Here is an 18,570-nt window from a genome sequence, read left to right as displayed (position 1 = left end):
AGGCAATATCACTATTTTCTATATGGGGACATTAAAATGGAAAGATAGCAAGTGCCCAGATCTCTGTGTCACACCCAGTTAGACACTCCCCATGCTGTTAAGACAGGCAACCTAAAATCAGAAAAGTGAATCACAGAGCTGGAAGGGACCTCAAAGGTCATCGAGTCCAGCCCACTACCAGTGCAGGGCATTCACTGCTAAAGCACCTCTAAAGAATCAAAGAAAGGATTTGAATCCAGGTCTCCCCACTCTGTGTCCCAGACTTTAGGCAGTAACCTTATTGTCTGCTTGCATTTCTTTTGTGTTCCTTTTTATTCTCATTTGCACAAGGCTTCCAGTTCCTGAAGGAAGCCACCTTGCCTCTAAAAGCTTCCTTGCCTCTGCTCACTAACCACGATGGCATCCTCTTGGGCTTGGTGTTTCCTTGGAGGCCTGTATCTGCATTGAGCTCTTGAGGACTGCACTGATGCCGATGTTCCTAGCACTCCGTTTTCATTGCATGGAGCTCAAACTTAGTTTATTCATTTCCATCAGGAAAGACATCTACTGCAGATGCAATCTTAGCTTCATTCTCGTATCTCATTTCTTTTTTAAAAAAACACAACTCCAAACCAGTCCTCTGTTTGCTCTTCCTGCTCAGACATATTTAACTTCCAAGGCACTTCCACAGATGATACCCCTTGAAGCGGAGGGGTGGCTGCTTGTAGACTTTCAATTTCTATTCCTTTTGTCTTCTTTTCAGTAGATCTGCTCAATTCAGGTCACAAAGCTATATTGTTAAGGTGAAAGTTGTGTGTTTCATTTTATTTTTCTTAGCTGGACTGAATGTCTCCACTGCACAATACAGACCATTTCTCGCAACAAAGGCTGGCCGAATACAGATGTGTCCTTTTCCTTCCCTTTGGTAGTAAGGCACAGTCTTAAATTGTGCCCAGTGCGGGTAGCTCTGCACTGTAGGGACTCTGGGGGATCTCGTGTTGAAACGCAGACATCTAATTTAAAGGGACAGCGAGATCATGCTAGTGATGCATCCAGTTGTTCAATTTCCTGCCACGCCAGGAGCAACTGGTGCCATATATGATCGTGATTACCCCATCAGTATTTGAAGCCTTATTTCAAGCCGCAGAAAGTTATTATATGTGGGATATGGAAGGTGCCCAGAATTGAAGGCAGGTCATTCTGCTCTAATTAGTTTGAATCCTGCTTTTAAAATAACAGCAGATTACCAGGGTTTCTGATGGGACAGCAGCCTGGGGATTGAACCAATTGCTACTCCAGTTAGATACAATTCATAAGTGTTAAATATTACCAGTTCGTTAAATATCATTGATGAGCTCCTGGAAGGAGAACGTGCCCATGTACTATTTGCAAGTAGGACTGCAATCTAAACCTGCTGCTGCCAAGGGCACTCGTGGCAGTGGTGTAAGGGGCGGGGGCAGGAAGATGGGTCCTGATCCCTGTACCAGCCTCAGATTACGCTGCGGCTGGGCTCGGATCAGGCCGGTTGCCAGCCAGCGCCAACTGTGTGAGCTGCTCAGGATCTAGTGGATCCCAGGCTGGCTCAGCCCTGCCCCACCTTGGAATGCCTCATTACAGGACTGTCTGCTTGGTTTTACCAATGCGGAGACCAGTGTAAGCCTTCCTTCCACTTGTACATGCTGCGGGCAGAAGAGTGATGCAGGCATCAATCCATTGGTGGTGGGCAGGGGTATGCTGGCTGAGCTGCTGAAAGCAAGTGGAGGGGCTCCTTGACTCAACCCAAACCACCTACAGCCCAGCAAAGGTGGGGGTGGATTGTAGCCTGCACCAGCAACTTAAAATAATGGCAAACATTCCCCCCCCCGTTAAGTTTTTGACAAGTTTGTTATTACCCAGACAGTGGGAAACTGTACAGTGGTACCTCGTGTTAAGTACTTAATACGTTCCGGAGGTCCGTTCTTAACCTGAAACTGTTCTTAACTTGAAGCACCACTTTAGCTAATGGGGCCTCCCGCTGGCACCACGCTGCTGGAGCACAATTTCTCTTCTCATCCTGAAGCAAAGTTCTGAACCCAAGGTACTATTTCTGGGTTAGCAGAGTCTGTAACCTGAAGCATATGTGACCTGAAGCGTATGTAACCCGAGGTACCACTGTATTGGCTTCAATACCTAAGCTGTCATTTGATATAAGGCCAATACAACAGTAAATAATATTTAGAGTTTATTGGACCCCTTTACGATTGTATAAAAAAGGGGTTAGCTAAGACAGCTCCGTGTTGGGGATGTGGCAAGGACAATGCCTCTCTGAAACACATCTTTGTACCTTGTTCTTTACTTAACACAGTCCAGCACTTTCTCCCAAAACTTGTTAACTATGACTGTGCAGAAAAAGTTAAATCTTTAGGCGGATAATATTTTATTGAACTATATACCTGCAGCATGGAAATTATCAAAGGGGCAACGGAAGTGGATATATTCCGTGCCCTAATGGTGGCCAAGAGGAATTGGAAAAATAAAGATATGATACCCTTCAATCAATGGACTGACATCATTGGCAATTTATGAACAGGCGCAGGCTCTGTATGGATAAATGCAATAACATTTGGAATGAATTTATACCGAATGTAGTAGGCTATTAGCCTTTCCATAAGCACTAGGACAACATGAGATCATGCAGGGCTGAACCTGCCATGGATCAGGGTGAAGTGAGCTGCTTCAGGTGGCATCTGATAGATAAGAAATGAAGGTACCCAACTGAGGATGCACATTGGCTGTCAAAAACCATAGGACTGCTGGGGAAATTTCAATGCATTCGAAATATTGCTGGGAAACAGAATGCATCATAGCAACAGGACCAGCAACAATGTGTTGGATTGCCCTCCGCAAATGAGTCTCTGTGACATCTATGCTCCTACCTTCCAGCAGGACTAATGACCTGGCAGGCATTGTGTAGGAAAGCCGAACCTTAAAATCCAATGGGCAGCCTCTTAATAATCTATCATATTTCAGGCTTTGCTGTCTGAGCACTGTTAATTTGCAAAGAGCATAACTGAAAGCTAAAGTAATGAGGCAAGGAAGCCAAGCTTAACTGCTCTGGAGCGAACACCGAGGGCTTGGAAAGAGCCACATCTTTTTGTAGTTTGTCTGAACTTGCCTTTTCAGTGTTAAAAAATAAAATAACCCCCCGCCACCCCCCCAAAAGAGTGAAACACATTATCTGATGAAACTACGTTATCCCTGCCTGAATTTTTCAATATGCACTGTATCAAAGCACTGGGTGCATTTGTCCATTCAGTTTATTGCATATTATATCAAACCTATCATGTATTTTATTAGTTCTCTATACTTCATATTCATCCCATTATGCTTTATTAAGTCCAATGTAATCTTAAATCTGCAATGCAGTTTTCATATTTTCCATCGCAATGTATCATTTCCTCTCTTTTGATCAGTGTTTCTTATAAGCTTTTTTTCTATATGCTTCAATAAGCCTATTACATTATCAAAAGAATTTGCCAGGGGAACGCTTATCAGCATTTCTATAACAAACTGTATGGTTTTTGGGTTGTTGTTTTTTTGAAGATAACTATGAATTGTCTGCTGATAGACCCATTTAGACCTATCAAATGGATTTTGTGACCAAATAGTCTTTAAGACATGGACAGTGTTATATACAGGAAAGAAGATTCCTATGAACAAATAGATCTGTTTAAAGCATGAGTATTCCTTGGCCTGTACAGCAATTAAGCTACAGAGCGGGAAATGGGGTGCGTTGGGGGAGAGAAACAGCCAGTCACATTTTTGGGACCTGTTTTCCTAAGCCTAAGAATGGACCCCCAGAACGAATTAATTTCTTAACCTGAGGTACCACTGTCCTGTACCGAGTTTTCATATTTTCATAATACATTGGTACCTCGGGTTAAGAACTTAATTCATTCTGGAGGTCTGTTCTTAACCTGAAAGTATTCTTAACCTGAGACTCCACTTTAGCTAATGGGGCCTCCCACTGCCGCCATGCCGCCGGAGCAAGATTCCTGTTCTCATCCTGAAGCAAAGTTCTTAACCCGAGGTACTATTTCTGGGTTAGCGGAGTCTGTAACCTGAAGCGCCTGTAACCTGAAGTGCATGTAACCCAAGGTACCACTGTATCTCTTTATATTCAACTACATACAGAATGAGCATGCAGGGAGCAACAGGACTGGCACAAGAATTAGGGCACCCTACACTCACCGACCGCCCACTGCTGTTTCCCCCTGCCATTGCTAACTCCTCCTCCTTTATCTCCTGGTTGCTGCCACCCCTTTGCTCTTCCCCCTTTCCCCCCGTATTTAGTCCCCCCCCCCAATGTTTTGCCGCTGCATTAAAAGCACTGGCGGATTCTCAGCCTGCCCCTCCCCTTTTGTCATGGCCGGGAGAGTGCTTGTGCTGCTACTGCAGCAAATCACAGCATCTGCTGTTCTGGTCACATCACCCAGAATGCCTCATTCTGAGGAAGGACCCCCCTTGCCCCTTCCCCAGACCAAAGCAGAGATAATTTAGAAGCTGCAGGTAGATGGCCAGTGTTAGCAGCAATAATGACAGCCAGGCGATAGCGAGACAAACAAATATGGCATCTGAGGATGTGGGTCCCAATTCACTGCCATGCTAATACCTGCCACCTGAGACAAGTTTCTCAGTTTGTGCTACTCTAGCACTGATCCTGGGGAGCAAGAAGGCTCATTAGTAGTCACTTCTCCTCCCACAGTAGCACCAGCCACCCAGAGGAACAGACACGTTTCCCCAAGGGCTTTGTTAAAGGTAAAGGGACCCCTGACCATTAACTCCAGTCGTGGGGTTGCGGTGCTCATCTCACTTTATTGGCCGAGGGAGCCAGCATACAACTTCCGGGTCATGTGGCCAGCATGACTAAGCCACTTCTGGCGAACCACAGCAGCGCACAGAAAAGCCGTTTACCTTCCCGCCGGAGCGTTACCTATTTATCTACTTGCACTTTGACGTGCTTTCGAACTGTTAGGATAGCAGGAGCAGGGACTGAGCAATGGGAGCTCACCCCGTCACGGGGATTCGAACCGCCGACCTTCTGATCGGCAAGTCCTAGGCTCTGTGGTTTAAACCACAGTGCCACCCGCATCCCTAAGGGCTTTGTTAGGCAGCTTCAAAAGTTTGTGTCTTTCCCTTGTCACTTTCAAATGGCAGAAACAGTTCCCTTGCAGCAGAATCCAAAAGCAAGTCCCATTAAGTTCAAGGGAGCTTACTCTCAGGTCAGTGTATGTGGGATTGCAGACTTAAGCTCTTAGCCTACACAGAGAGGTGGATTCGGATATCGTTATATAAAGGTCATTGCAAAAGGTTAGTCTGATGGACCATTAGGTCAATAATAGAACACTTTCTGTTTAATGTCAGCTAGCAGGCTGTAACAAAACAGAAAGACAGTTATATCTTTGTTGGATGATCCATCAGCATGGAGACAATATTATTTCATTGCCAGTAAAGAATGCTGTGAAACACCCTTAACATTCTGAGACTACTGAACACCTCCGGTCCAGGTTGGCTGTGGCTTAATTTCCCTGTCCTATTAGAAAAGTTCCAGCTGAACTAATCTTGATCTGGGGAAACCACTCCCACAATTATCCATGGTAGGGAAGGGGCACTGATATTAATGCCCCACCAATCCCCAATCAACCTTCAAAACTCACCAGGCGGATTTTGCACCTGGCTATCGGCCACTTGTGACCAAGTGAAGATGTCCAGGTGCCAGGATGACGTCTGACGTCTCTACCATCTGGAGGTGCATGCTGTCTGGTCCAAAAATGGCATCTAGGCATTCCATTTTGGTGATTATAACCCTGGTTTAAGGAGCCATTTGGCACCTAGCTTATATAAATATGACTTTGGCTTTTGTTGCTAGTGAATGTCCCTATATCTAAAGAGTCCAGGCCAACATCTGGCAAGGCTTTGTCTTGTTCAAACACACAATAGGCTTCCTACAACATTGTTATTAACTCAAATATTCTGGTTTCCCTTATTCCCCCCCCCCCAGATTATTACCCTAAGAGACTACATACCAAAAATCATTGGACCAGATGCTTTTAACCAATACGTTGGTGCTTATAAAGGCTTTGTTCCCACAATTAATCCTTCAGTATCCAATGTATTTACTACGGCAGCTTTTCGCTTTGGCCATGCTGCAATTCATCCAGTCATAAAGAGACTCGACGTCCAGTATCAGAATGATCCAAATCTTCCTAATCTTCAATTGCACGAAGCTTTTTTTACCCCGTGGAGACTTATTAAAGAAGGTACTTTGTTTAATACTATCACATCTTCTTGCATTACTGCAAAGTTATTAGCTACTTGTAAAACAGGGAGATTTTGTCTTGATTTCATCATTGTTCAGACTGTTAAACAGACCATTAAGAGCTAGTGCTGAGGTGTTTTTCTCTTCTTGACTAGCATTTCCAAAGTCATATAAAAACAAAAACAAAATAAATTGAAATATTCAGTTATTTTATCTGTGTGGATAAACTAGGCTTGTGGAATGAATTACAGCTTGGAGGAAGAAGAGTGAAAGGTTTGTGTAGCCTTACTGTTTTAATAATTATAATTATTGTACCCCACACATCTGACTCGGTTTCCCCAGCCTCTTTGGGCAGCTTCCAACAAAATATAAAGGAGCAAAACATCAAACATTAAAAGCTTCTCGAAACAGGGTTGCCTTCAGATGTCTATGAAAGGTCATAAAATTGTTTGACTCTGAAATCTGATGGGAGGGTGCAATGAGCCCTGTTGTTGTTATTATTAGCTTTACAGCTCAATACTATGTATATTTGGTCAGAAATAAGCACTATTAAATGAGTCTTACTCCCAGATAAATATAAGTTTGCAACCTTATCTTAATAAAGAGTTTCCATATGATTGCATCCAATCAAACCAAGATCAAAGTAAACCTGCTGCTGGACTTAAATTAATCACATCTAACTTGTCCATTCAGTCCAGAGGGTCTACTCTGAGTAGGGCTTAATTGGCTGCAACCCATTAAAAATTGTACACAGTTGAAAACTCTGGCAGTATTAAGGTAACTGCAACAGTATTACATATCTAAAAGGGTGTAAAATGAGGATGGAGAAAATTTAGATGAATATACAAGAATATGCAGGAATTATGGGTAAATTAAAAGAACCTTGGAAGGGGAAGGAGGGAAGTCGTTGAATGTATGGGTATAATAAAATATGCTAATGTGGAAATGAAAACCTGAAAACTTTAATAAAAAATATTTTTTAAAAATTCAAGTTTAAAAAACATGTTATAAATAGTATTTGTCTTTCTCTAGAGAATTATAGTTAACTTATTTATACATTTAATAAAGAAAAATAATGGAAATAATACTGATATTATTTGCCTAACAATACTCAGTGGAAGATGTTAATATCTTTAAATCATTGTTGCTTGGGTTTTTTAAAAAAAAACTAGAAGAAAAATGCATGCAAAGCTGTTAAAGCACAATTCATAGTTAGTGAAGGGTCCTTAGCCGGCTGGATGAAAATCAAGGACTTTTGCACTTAAGACAGTGCTGGATTTGTGGCTGCATACATTTATTTAAAGCATTTTTATCCTGTTTCTCACTCCAAAATGCCCATGATAAGACAGACGCTTTCAAATGTCAGTGATAAGACAGTCCTTGCTCTGAGGCCTGCAATCTAAAATCCCGTACGTGACACACACAAAAATGGACTGGGAGGGAGGTAGATTTTTGACAGAGGTTTTGTAACAACCAGCTGGGATGGAAATATTTCAAGGGCAGCAGGAACCCAAAAGCTGTTGGTCTTTCAGCAGAGGTGATGGAGAGGCCCACCCCTTCCCCTCTCCTACCTTCTCTTTGTAACCTTCTCTTTGTACTCTTAGGTGGGTTGGATCCCCTGCTAAGAGGAACTTTGGCAACTGCTGCAAAACTTCAGGTACAGGATCAGCTGCTGAATGAGGAGCTAACGAAGAAGCTATTGGTGTTGTCTCATAATGGCTCTTTGGATTTAGCATCATTAGATTTACAGCGGGGACGTGATCATGGACTCCCAGGTATACTGCGTTCTTTAAAAATACATCTTGTCGTAGTAGTAGCAGCAGCAGGATTTGTGTGTTGCCTATGCCAAAGCCTCTAGGTGACTTATAACATATTATAGTAAAGGTAAAGGTACCCCTGCCCATACGGGCCAGTCTTGACAGACTCTAGGGTTGTGTGCTCATCTCACTCTAGAGGCCGGGAGCCAGCGCTGTCCGCAGACACTTCCAGGTCATGTGGCCAGTGTGACGAAGCTGCTCCGGCGAACCGGCACCAGAGCAGCACACGGAAACACCGTTTACCTTCCCACTATACAGCGGTACCTATTTATCTACTTGCACTTAAGGGTGCTTTCGAACTGCTAGGTGGGCAGGAGCTGGGACCGAACGACGGGAGCTCACCCTGCCGTGGGGATTCGAACCGCCGACCATGCGATTGGCAAGTCCTAGGCGCTGAGGTTTTACCCACAGCGCCACCCGCGTCCCATAACATATTATAGCACTGGGCAATAGGGCTTTGCAGGCAGTGCTGATTTGAAGTCCCTGCAAAGCCCCTTTTGGCCAAGCCCCCCCATCATATATGATATCAGGTGTAGAGCAGGTGGGTGTGGATTGTTCGAAACAGCCTCACTAGCCAAAGTGGGAAGCCTAGCCAGATTAATAGAAGAGACTTCTGTGTGTGCAAAGCAAAGCCCCGATTTTGTTGATCCCTCTTACCTTCTTAATCACCCCACCAGCTGTTCTTGAGGGGTCTGGGACCCTCTGGAACAGAATGGGATGTGGTGCAGAGGGCGACAGTAAATGGTTGGGGTTTTCAGCCAAAATTAGGTGGCCTGACTTCTAAAAATGGAAGTGGTGTCCTCTAAGGCACCATTGGATACAACCCAATGAATTTACTGGAATGTAATATTATTGTATTAGCAGCTGAGCATAGTTTTACTTTCGCACACTCTTTCCTGCTTAGTTAAAGCCTTTAAGAACATTTTGATCTACAACTTCAGTTTGTCTTTATCAGCAGCTTCCACACCTCCTTACAAACTATGTATGTTATGTTATTAACATGGTATACGTTGTTATCTTAATTAGGAGAACACTGTTGGGATTCTCAGGATGATGAGTAAGTCTGCAGGCTTCAACAGGATGATGCAATACTCTGTGAAGTGCTGGGTCAGAGTGACTCAGCAGGAGTGTGATTAATGTGATTGGCTATCACCTGTTTTAAAAAGGAAAGCCTGTTCAACAGTAACTGTGGTTGTTGTGCTGTGGTGTGGTGCAGTGGCGTAGCGTGGGGGGTGCAGGGGGGCCGGCCGCACCGGGCGCAACATCTGGGGGTTAGGGTTAGGGGGCGCAAATTACTTGCCTTGCCCCGGGTGCTGACAACCCACGCTACGCCACTGGTGTGGTGGTGCTGTGGTAGAGAGTATTTGTTTGCCTTAAGGAGCAGGTACTCTGTATGGACTGTTTTTGTAAATACCTGTATATAGCTCACATTAAAAAGACTGCACTGGAAAGAAACCTGGGACTCTGAGCGTTTCTGCTAAAAGCGCCACAAGGAATTCGCAACAAACACAGCCTGTTCTCCCACTTCAAGCCAGGCTACATTTAGTCCTTAAAACGGGCACAAATTGTCCACAGAGAGCTTCTCATCATCAGCCACCCATTCCAGAAAAGAGCTAGAACAGATCTATTCACTGGTTTGAGCATTGGACTGAATAACACCAAAGCAGATTTAGTACAAATCCCAGTACTCAAGAATTACAACCTGTATCTACATTTGTCTTATTATATTTTCCTATGGTACCAGAATCACATGTATGCAATGCTGGTATATCATAATGTTGTACTGGTGCAAGCATAAAATACACCCTATATAAAGCATCCACTTACTGCCTCAAAGCTTAATTTGAAGCAAAACACCAGTCTGGTGTGGGTGTGTGGATAGGGCACTGGACTTGGATTTGGGAGACCTGTCTCAAATCCCCACTCAGCCATTAATGGCCTTCTTGGTAGTAGAACGCCCTCCCATCAGATGTCAAGGAAATAAACAACTATCTGACTTTTAGAATACACCTGAAGGCAGCCCCTGTAATGGGAAATTTAAAATGTCTGATGTTTAAATGTATGTTCTGTAAGCTGTCCAGAGTGGCTGCGGAAACCCAGTCAGATGGGTGGGGTATTAATAATAATAAATAATAAGCACATTTCATGATTTCCCTCACCCCCGCCTGCAACAAATCATTGTCTCTCAACCTAGTCTACTTACAAAGTTGTTATGAAGATTGCATTCGATAAGCACCCTGAAAAGATGGGTGGAATATTAATGTGACAAATACATTTTTCAGGAGGCCAGCAGACCACTAGTAATAATTTATTTTATTATTTGCTATTACATTTCTTGTTTCCCCAAAGAGCTCAAGGTGTCATAAACCCTTCTCCCCCCCCCTCCAGCTTATCTTCACAACAACCCTTTGAAGTAGGTTAGGCTGAGAGGCAATGGCTATGGTCCAAAGTCACCCCACAGGCTTCATGGCTCGCAGTTACTCCCTCTCAGGTACTAGTCCAGAACTCTAACCATTCCTCCACACTGTCCCCATTTACCTCTAAGGATCATGCACTCAGATCAGAGTGAAGGGATTCCAGGTTCAAGAGTATCACTGCAGGTAGGCTTGCATCAAGCACTTTAGGAATTGGGCAGAGCTGTCACAGGAAGCCATCAGGGCTCCTGTTGGGAAACCTTGTTTGATTTGTTCTACGAATGCCGTATTTGTAGGCTACAATGACTGGCGAGAATTCTGTGACCTGCCGAGGCTAAGGACGGAAAGCGACCTGACAAAAGCGATACAGAACAGGAAGACCGTGGAAAAAATCATGGGACTGTACAAAAACCCTGACAACATGGATTTGTGGCTAGCGGGCATAGTAGAAAGCATGCTTCCAGATGCCAGAACAGGTCCACTGTTTGCATGCATAATTGGAAAACAAATGAAAGCATTGAGAGATGGTGATCGGTAAGTTTACTTGTATTGTTCCTTTTATTAGCCCTGCTTAGGCATTACAGTGGTACCTCAGGTTACAGACGCTTCAGGTTACAGACTCCGCTAACCCAGAAATTGTACCTCGGGTTAAGAACTTTGCTTCAGGATGAGAACAGAAATCGTGCGGTGGCAGCACGGTGGAAGCAGGAGGCCCCATTAGCTAAAGTGGTGCTTCAGGTTAAGAACGGACCTCCGGAACAAATTAAGTACTTAACCTGAGGTACCACTGTATTCGCCATCACATGATGAGGGAGAGTGAGCTGTCTCTGTCCCTTCCACCACCACCCTCCTGTCCCTGTCAACCTCCATGAGTAAAGAGGTTAATTTCTGAAGGAGGGAGGGTTTTATTTTCATTCATGTAGGCTTCCAGCACAATGTTACAAACCTGCTCTTCTTCCTGGGCTCTAAATCATGCAGGGCACCTACATGAGTAGAGTAGGGACTGTGCTTGAAACATCTGCCTCCAACTCATGGAAGGTGATGACTCATAAAATCATAGAGTTGTAGAACTGGAAGGGACCTCCGAGGGTCCCTGCAGCCCTGCAATGCCAGAACTTCAACTAGTTCATACATTACAGATCCTGTCATGGCCTAAAAATGACATAGAGTGTTTCATAGATATACTATACTGACTCAGCAGTCTGTAGTGACTCAGTAATCCTTTCTCATTAGTATTTATTGTTGATCAGAAGGTTCCAGGCTGTTTGAGGCCTCCTTATATGGCTGCATGCAGGTGTGAGAGTCTTTTTCTTTCTTTCTTTCTTTCTTTCTAAAGCTATGCAGTTCACCGGCGTCTCTCTGTAACTGTTTTTTGAATCTATGCACCCAGCCAGGGATTTGGCTGAGGACTTGTAACCACTATGCTTATTGAAATGCTTCAGTAAAGCATATTAGCTGATGGAGTGAGCTGTTTGTGTACTTCATTTGCTGCTAACAGATCCAACTTCTGGTTAAAAACCTCTAATGGAAGAGAGTCTACCATCTTCCAAGAGAGTTTGTTCCACTGTTGAACAGCTCTAACTGTGAGAAAGTTCTTCCTGATGTTTTCTTGGAATCTCATTTCTTGTAACTTGAAGCCATTGGTTTGAGTCTTATCCTCTGGAGCAGGAGAAAACAAGCTTGCTCCATTCTCCATGTGACAGCGCTTTAGATATTTGAAGATGCCTACCATAGCTGCTCTCTGTCTCTGCTTTTCCAGGCCAAACGTACCCAATTCCCTCAACTGTTCCTCATAAGGCTTGGTTTCCAGACCCTTGATCATTTTGGTCTCCCTCCTCTGCACACATTCCAGCTTGTCAATATCCTTCTTAAATTGTAGTGCCCAGAAATGGACACAGTACTCCAGGTGTGCTCTGACCAAGTCAGAATAGAGAGGAACTATTACTTCCCTTGATTGGGACATTATATTTCTGTTGATGCATCCTAGAACAGCATTAGCTTTTTATGCTACTGCATCACACAGCTGACTCATGATAAGCTTGTGGTCTACTAAGACTCTTAGATCCTTGTCATTGTCTTATATTTATGCCACTGGTTTTTTCTGCCTAAGTGTAGAACCTTACATTTGTCCCTATTGAAATTCATTTGGCCCAGTTCTCCAATCTGTTAAGGTCATCTTGAATCCTGATTCTTGCTTCTGCAGCATTAGCTGCCTCTCCCAGTTCAGTGTCATCTGTAAATTTGATGAGCTAATTTGAGGATGGCAGCTAACACACTTGTCTTTGCTGTCCCTCATGCAATTCTAATCACACAGGGGATTAGAATACCTGAAAAGGATATTTATTAAACTGGATTTGGTAAAAAAACAAACTTTGAAACAGGATTGCCAATTGTTTCAGAAGTTTGATATCTAGGTGGGGCCAAGTGGTGGAACATAATACACTGTGGCCTTTACTCCTGTCTTACAATATTTTTGGTCTTGTTTCTACATAGATTTTGGTGGGAAAACAACAATGTTTTCACTGAAGATCAAAGGCGAGAACTCAGAAAATATTCCTTATCCAGATTAATCTGTGATAACACAGGTCTCACTGAAGTGCCCCTTGATGCCTTCATACTTGGGAAATTTCCTAAAGATTTTAAGCCTTGTGAAAATATACCCAGCATTCATTTAGGAGCTTGGCAGGAGACGTTTCACCCAGGTAATTCAAAAAATGAATATCCTCGCTTTTGTCAAATATTTGGAATGTTTAGAAATGAGGAATGTGCTGGAGGTTTTGACAGCTGGGGTGAAATGGTCTGAGTATCTTCTTGCCACCAGGCAAAGCTGTGTTTCATTCCTGCATTTGGCAAAAGGAATGAAAGGGTATGAGAGGGTAGAATCGCCCAGACTCTGTATTCATCATCTGAGGCCTTTGAACAGGGATAGAAAAGCTGCAGCTCTCCAAATGTGGCTGGACTTATAATGATAATAATCTTATTATTTCTACCCTGTCCTACAGCGGGGTCCAGCTCCCATAACTGCTGACCAGGAGTGGTCGTAGAATATCTTCACTCAAGATTAGTAATTTCAGTTCTCTGAGTTGCTCATTTTCCCACACTTAAATTTAGTACTCCACAATTTGTGTTTCAATTCTCACGAAAATTTATCACCATTTTAGTGCGAATTTATCTTAACAAAAACAGTATGTGCAGTTTTGAATAATGTGCACTAATGTATTATGTTTACTTTTTTAAAATGTTGTGTTTTTGCTTCTAGAGTTGAATTGTGCTTTCCCAACAAGAGTGGAACATGGTGACTTTGTCCATTGTTCAGAGGCAGGGAAACTCGTTGTTACCTACTCATGCCACCAAGGATATGAGCTATTAGGAGAAGAACAATTGTCCTGTATACAGGGGAAATGGAATTTGAAAGCACCGGTCTGCCAAGGTGCCTATGATTTTTAAGTTTTGTCTGATATCTTCTAGGAAGAATGGCATTGCCACATTGTAATGTTTAAACATGAATAATTTTAGAGGGCTGAATAAACTTGGATCCTGTAGTCTATTGTGAAAATTCATTTATCTTCTGAGGTCACTCTTGATGCTGCCATCAATAAATTTCTTTGTCAGCTTACTTACAGTTTCTAGCTGTAGAGCCTGAGAATTCACACGTTCCAGGGCTTACTGAGACAAAAATGTGAAACAAATTGCAAAGAGATTTGAAAAGATATAAGCGTACTCTTCTTTCTTCGCTTTACTCTGATCTCACAAATCATCCTTGGTCCCTTATTTTAAGAAGACGTGATCATCCTCACAAACCATTACTCTGCTCCATATATTTGTGAGTTAAGCAACAGACTGAGCCAAGTCTCCCAGAATGCAACTAAAACATAACCCAAACTGGGCAGCTTGCCTGACCATGCTCTTTCTTGCTCTCAGTGTAAAGGAATACAGATCAAAAGGAAGCAGTAGGATTCACAGAATCATAGGATGCTTTAATGCCCATGGAGGGCCTGTGTGCATTTTGAAAAACTAAAAAGCTTGTAGGATTTAATTAGCAGCAGACATTAACAGGGTTTAGCCAGGATATCCATATCCATATCCAAGTCTTTTGCCTGAGAAATAAAATAAGACTGCATCTGATCAGCTTGTTCTCTCCTACGGGAAGAAAAAGCTTTCTGCTGCTAGCACCTTTTTCAAACATATATTGCTGCATTATTATTTGGTTGCACCAAAAATATAGAACAAAATGCATTGAGGCATGCCCAGGGATGTGGGGGTTCTTTCCGCAAAGAAACTATAATATTATTTGTCTCTTCATTGCCACAGTTGGGGAAACAAACAAACAAAAAAAGTAGTGCTCAAATTGAAAAGTACAGTGGTGCCTCGCAAGACGAAAAGAATCCGTTCTGTGATTCTCTTCGTCTAGCGGTTTTTTCGTTTTGCGAAGCAAGCCCATTGGCGGATTAGCGGCTGTTAGCGGCTGTTAGCGGCTTTTAGCGGCTTATCAGCTTATCGGATCAGCTGATAAGCGGCTTAGCGGCTTAGAAAAAGGGGGGAAGGGGAAAAAACCCGCAGGAACTCTCAAGACATTTTCGTCTTGCAAAGCAAGCCCATAGGAGATTCGTTTTGCGAAGCACCTCCAAAACGGAAAACTCTTTCATCTAGTGAGTTTTCCATCTTGCGAGGCATTCGTCTTGCAGGGCACCACTGTATATGCTTCCAGGTGGTCAGATATTTTACACCACCAGTATTTTGGGGGCAGGGGCACTTGTCCCACAATTAGGCAGTGAGGAGGCCCTCCCAGGTGACTGATCCTTGGGTGGGGAAGCTGTTGCAGTGAAATGTTGGAGGACACGGCTGTTAGATATTTGTGATTTTTAAAAAGGAAGCCTTACGCAAGACTTGAAATTCATTTCTCTCCCTTGAGCCCAAGAGAGGGTTTAGTCCCTTTTGTTTTCAAAACTTCTTCATAGCAGCGCATAAGTTATTAATCCATAGCTTGCCTTTTCTCACAAACTCCTCCAGACAGCATCAGCTTGAAGTCACCACTCAATGTTCATAATCAAAGAATCAACCAAGAAAATAACCAACCAACTGCCAGCGCCCTAATTTCCCCAATACCATTTATTCTTTGTGAAATACATTTATAACTCAAATACAATATAAATACTAACAACCGCTGCCTGTGTCCTGTGGCTTGCACCGCACCTGCTCTTTCAGATGTGGTAGGAAATTATTTCCTATTGCCAGTGCAATCCAAAGACCAATCCAATTGACTTCTGTACATGGAGAAGGAAAGGACATGATCAAGTCTGGTTTCGGAACTGTGAAGGAGATAGAATGCCTTAAAATGTGAGCTGAACAAATTTTCCCCCATCTTTAACACTAGGAAGGCCCAGAAAGAGAGATTGTCTTCTTCTTTGAGTTACTATCATGATCCCCTCCTTCACATTATAAAAACTATTAGCACAGATGGCTTCCTACTGGATCCAGTAAATCAAGCACCACAGGCACTCAATCCCCCTTCCAATGCCTTGAAAGTGAAGAACTGCATGAGTTCATTTCAATGCATTGCATCAATTTAGGACTTCGCTCTCACTTACATTACATTTCTACAAGTCACCGTACGTAGCATTTCCCAGCATGTCTGTGCACATGCATATTCAACCTTCATTAAGGGGGAGGAAAGCATCAGGAGAGAGAGAGAAATTTAACAAGCTCATACTGAGGAAGGCATTACAACAGGTGAATTCATTTGCATGCAGGAGCTACAGTTGGTACTCAGTTAGGCCCGCTTATCAACATTGCTTGGAAGAGACAGTGATTCAGATAATGGTACACTTGAAATGAAATAGGGATAGGGAATTGTAACTCTCTCTTTTAGTCACATCCTGTGAGTCCCCTGAATTTTTTCCACCTAGTTGCGAAGCAAAGAAAGAGATGAATTAGAATAATATTTTGCCCCCTAGCAGATTAATATTCTGGCAACAAGCTGAATGGAAAAACTTGCGTGAACCAGTTGTTTATTCTCCAATAGGTGGTTAATATGTTAAACTATGTACGGCAGGCTATGGAAACAAGCAGTAGAATGGGAAGTGCACTAAGTCAAAAGAAAAACACAATCCGAGGCTGCTTGCATGGCTGTTAGTTCAGCTAGCTCTTCCTTTGCTCCATGTGTGTTTATACAATGTATTGCACACACAGGGCTCAGCTAGGACTCAGCCAGAATGGTGAAGAAAATGTGATTTATATGCGTTCTATGTGCAATATAACATTGTGCCATCAGGTGGTGACATGGAGCCCCATTTTTCTCTACCTGTTTTCCCTGTTCAAGTTTACAACACTTTAAACTGAAACATTTCTTTCATGTGTCTAGATCCAGCCACAGTGAAGCAAATTATGAATAAATTAATAAAAAAGTATCTGGTTGAACAAATCTTGGTTTTTTTTCAAATGCTTTACAACAGCAGCTCCCAAACCCTTTTAGGCTTGATGGCCCCTTTGAAATGTAAGAAACTCAAGAACTCAGTTTCCCCTACCTAAGAAAGAGGCAAAACACCCAAAAAAGGAGGTTCTGTTCTGGAAAAATAAGCAAACAACAGCAGTTTCTAATACTGTTTCTATTTCCATCAGAACTCTCTTGGTGCTAGTGCAGACTGCCCATGCATATCTGGGTTTATTAAGCCAGAATTAATAGCTTATCTTTTTGTGCAAATGCAGCATATTTTAGGATCCGCCTTCTAGAAATACACTTTGAGTTTATAACTTTGTTTTAACGTTTGTGTTTCTCTTTAGACATCAACGAATGTGAAAATAAAACCAATCCCCCATGCCACTCCTCTGCTCAATGTGTCAATACCCAAGGCTCATTCCAGTGTCTTTGCACAGATCCCTATGAACTGGCAGAAGATGGGAAAACATGCAAAGGTGAGGTGCTTTGCTGGTTAAAACTTAGCAACATAAAACAATGAGGCAATCTCAAAGTCATTCTCTGTCATTCACACATGCTGTAGTCATTTATGTGAGAACCATTCTAATTATCTTCCGCTGTTTCATACTTATCAACACTGAATGATCACATCAGACTTCTAAATGTAAGGGTCACTGTAAAGAACACAAACCAACCACTGTGGTAGGGGAGAGAGAGAGAGAGAGAGAGAGAGAGAGAGAGAGAGAGAGAGAGAGAGAGAGAGACTGGCTTAAGTCTGCTTCCTGGCTAAGTAGAAGCAAGAACTCAGGTGTTGAGAGTCCAAGGAGGCAGTCTTCGTAGTTTTGGATAGTGTAACAAAGGCAGGGGTGCCGATAAAATATTGGAGGGGCCCAAGTGAGCCCTACCCCACATAATTGATTACATGACACGGCACCAAACCCATGTCCATTAACTTGGGGGGCCCTCAAATATTTTTTGTGAGGGGTGAAGGGACCTCAGCCACTAGGAGTTGGCTCCTATGAACAAAGGTGTGGGAAAACATGTCTGACGTTTTCTTCTTCTGAACAGCAGCAACAGCAATAACTCTCACTGGTGGGATTAGAGAAACTTCCTCATTCCCTTTTATGTCATGTACGTATGGTAATTCCAGGACTTGTGCTACCATATGAAATTCAGTATAATCCTTGGATAGATAATAACAATTTTTGAACCAGCGGGTGGCCCGCACAGCCAGGCTGCATTTATGTTCCTTTACATGCCATAAATCCTTTTGTGCTTGATTAAATGCCTCGGTCTTAGCTTTTCCAATCAATAAACAGCTAGTTATTTATTTATTTCTACACTAAAAGGGGAAGGGTTTAGGCCCAGGCAGTTATTATGGTTCTAAACTGAAGTTAAAGAAGTTTGGGTGTCTGATAAACATAACTGCCATGCCCATTAGAGGTCTCTGAAAAGAACTGTCTGCCTACAAGATGACTGCAATCTGGCCCACAGAGAGCTGGTGTGTGGAGCAACACTCCTGTGGTTCTCTTCAAAGGAAGAGTGTCAAATGTTATTTCCTTGAGAGAACGATTTGTAATAATTTGGAAAATCAATAAACATAATTGTCAGGGAGGGAGACTTAGGGTGGCAATGCAGAATCCTCAG

The 18,570-nt window shown here is 42.9% G+C and overlaps 1 protein-coding gene across 6 annotated transcripts in view; it reads left to right on the top strand.

Moving 5' to 3' along the window:
• Nucleotides 1-18,570, top strand: part of TPO (thyroid peroxidase) — a 78,354-nt gene that overhangs the window by 33,483 nt on the left and 26,301 nt on the right. For all 6 annotated transcript variants that reach the window (XM_082215501.1, XM_082215498.1, XM_082215499.1 and 3 more), the window contains exons 9-14: nucleotides 6,020-6,278; nucleotides 7,882-8,052; nucleotides 10,805-11,042; nucleotides 13,002-13,210; nucleotides 13,768-13,938; nucleotides 17,289-17,420. In XM_082215501.1, coding sequence (XP_082071627.1) covers nucleotides 6,020-6,278; nucleotides 7,882-8,052; nucleotides 10,805-11,042; nucleotides 13,002-13,210; nucleotides 13,768-13,938; nucleotides 17,289-17,420 — 1,180 coding nt within the window. The remainder of the gene's footprint in view (nucleotides 1-6,019; nucleotides 6,279-7,881; nucleotides 8,053-10,804; nucleotides 11,043-13,001; nucleotides 13,211-13,767; nucleotides 13,939-17,288; nucleotides 17,421-18,570) is intronic.

Source organism: Podarcis vaucheri (genome assembly GCF_965113315.1).
Source record: "Podarcis vaucheri genome assembly, chromosome: 3".
Taxonomy (NCBI): Eukaryota; Metazoa; Chordata; class Lepidosauria; order Squamata; family Lacertidae; genus Podarcis; species Podarcis vaucheri.
This window is presented reverse-complemented; position numbering and strand designations above follow the sequence as displayed.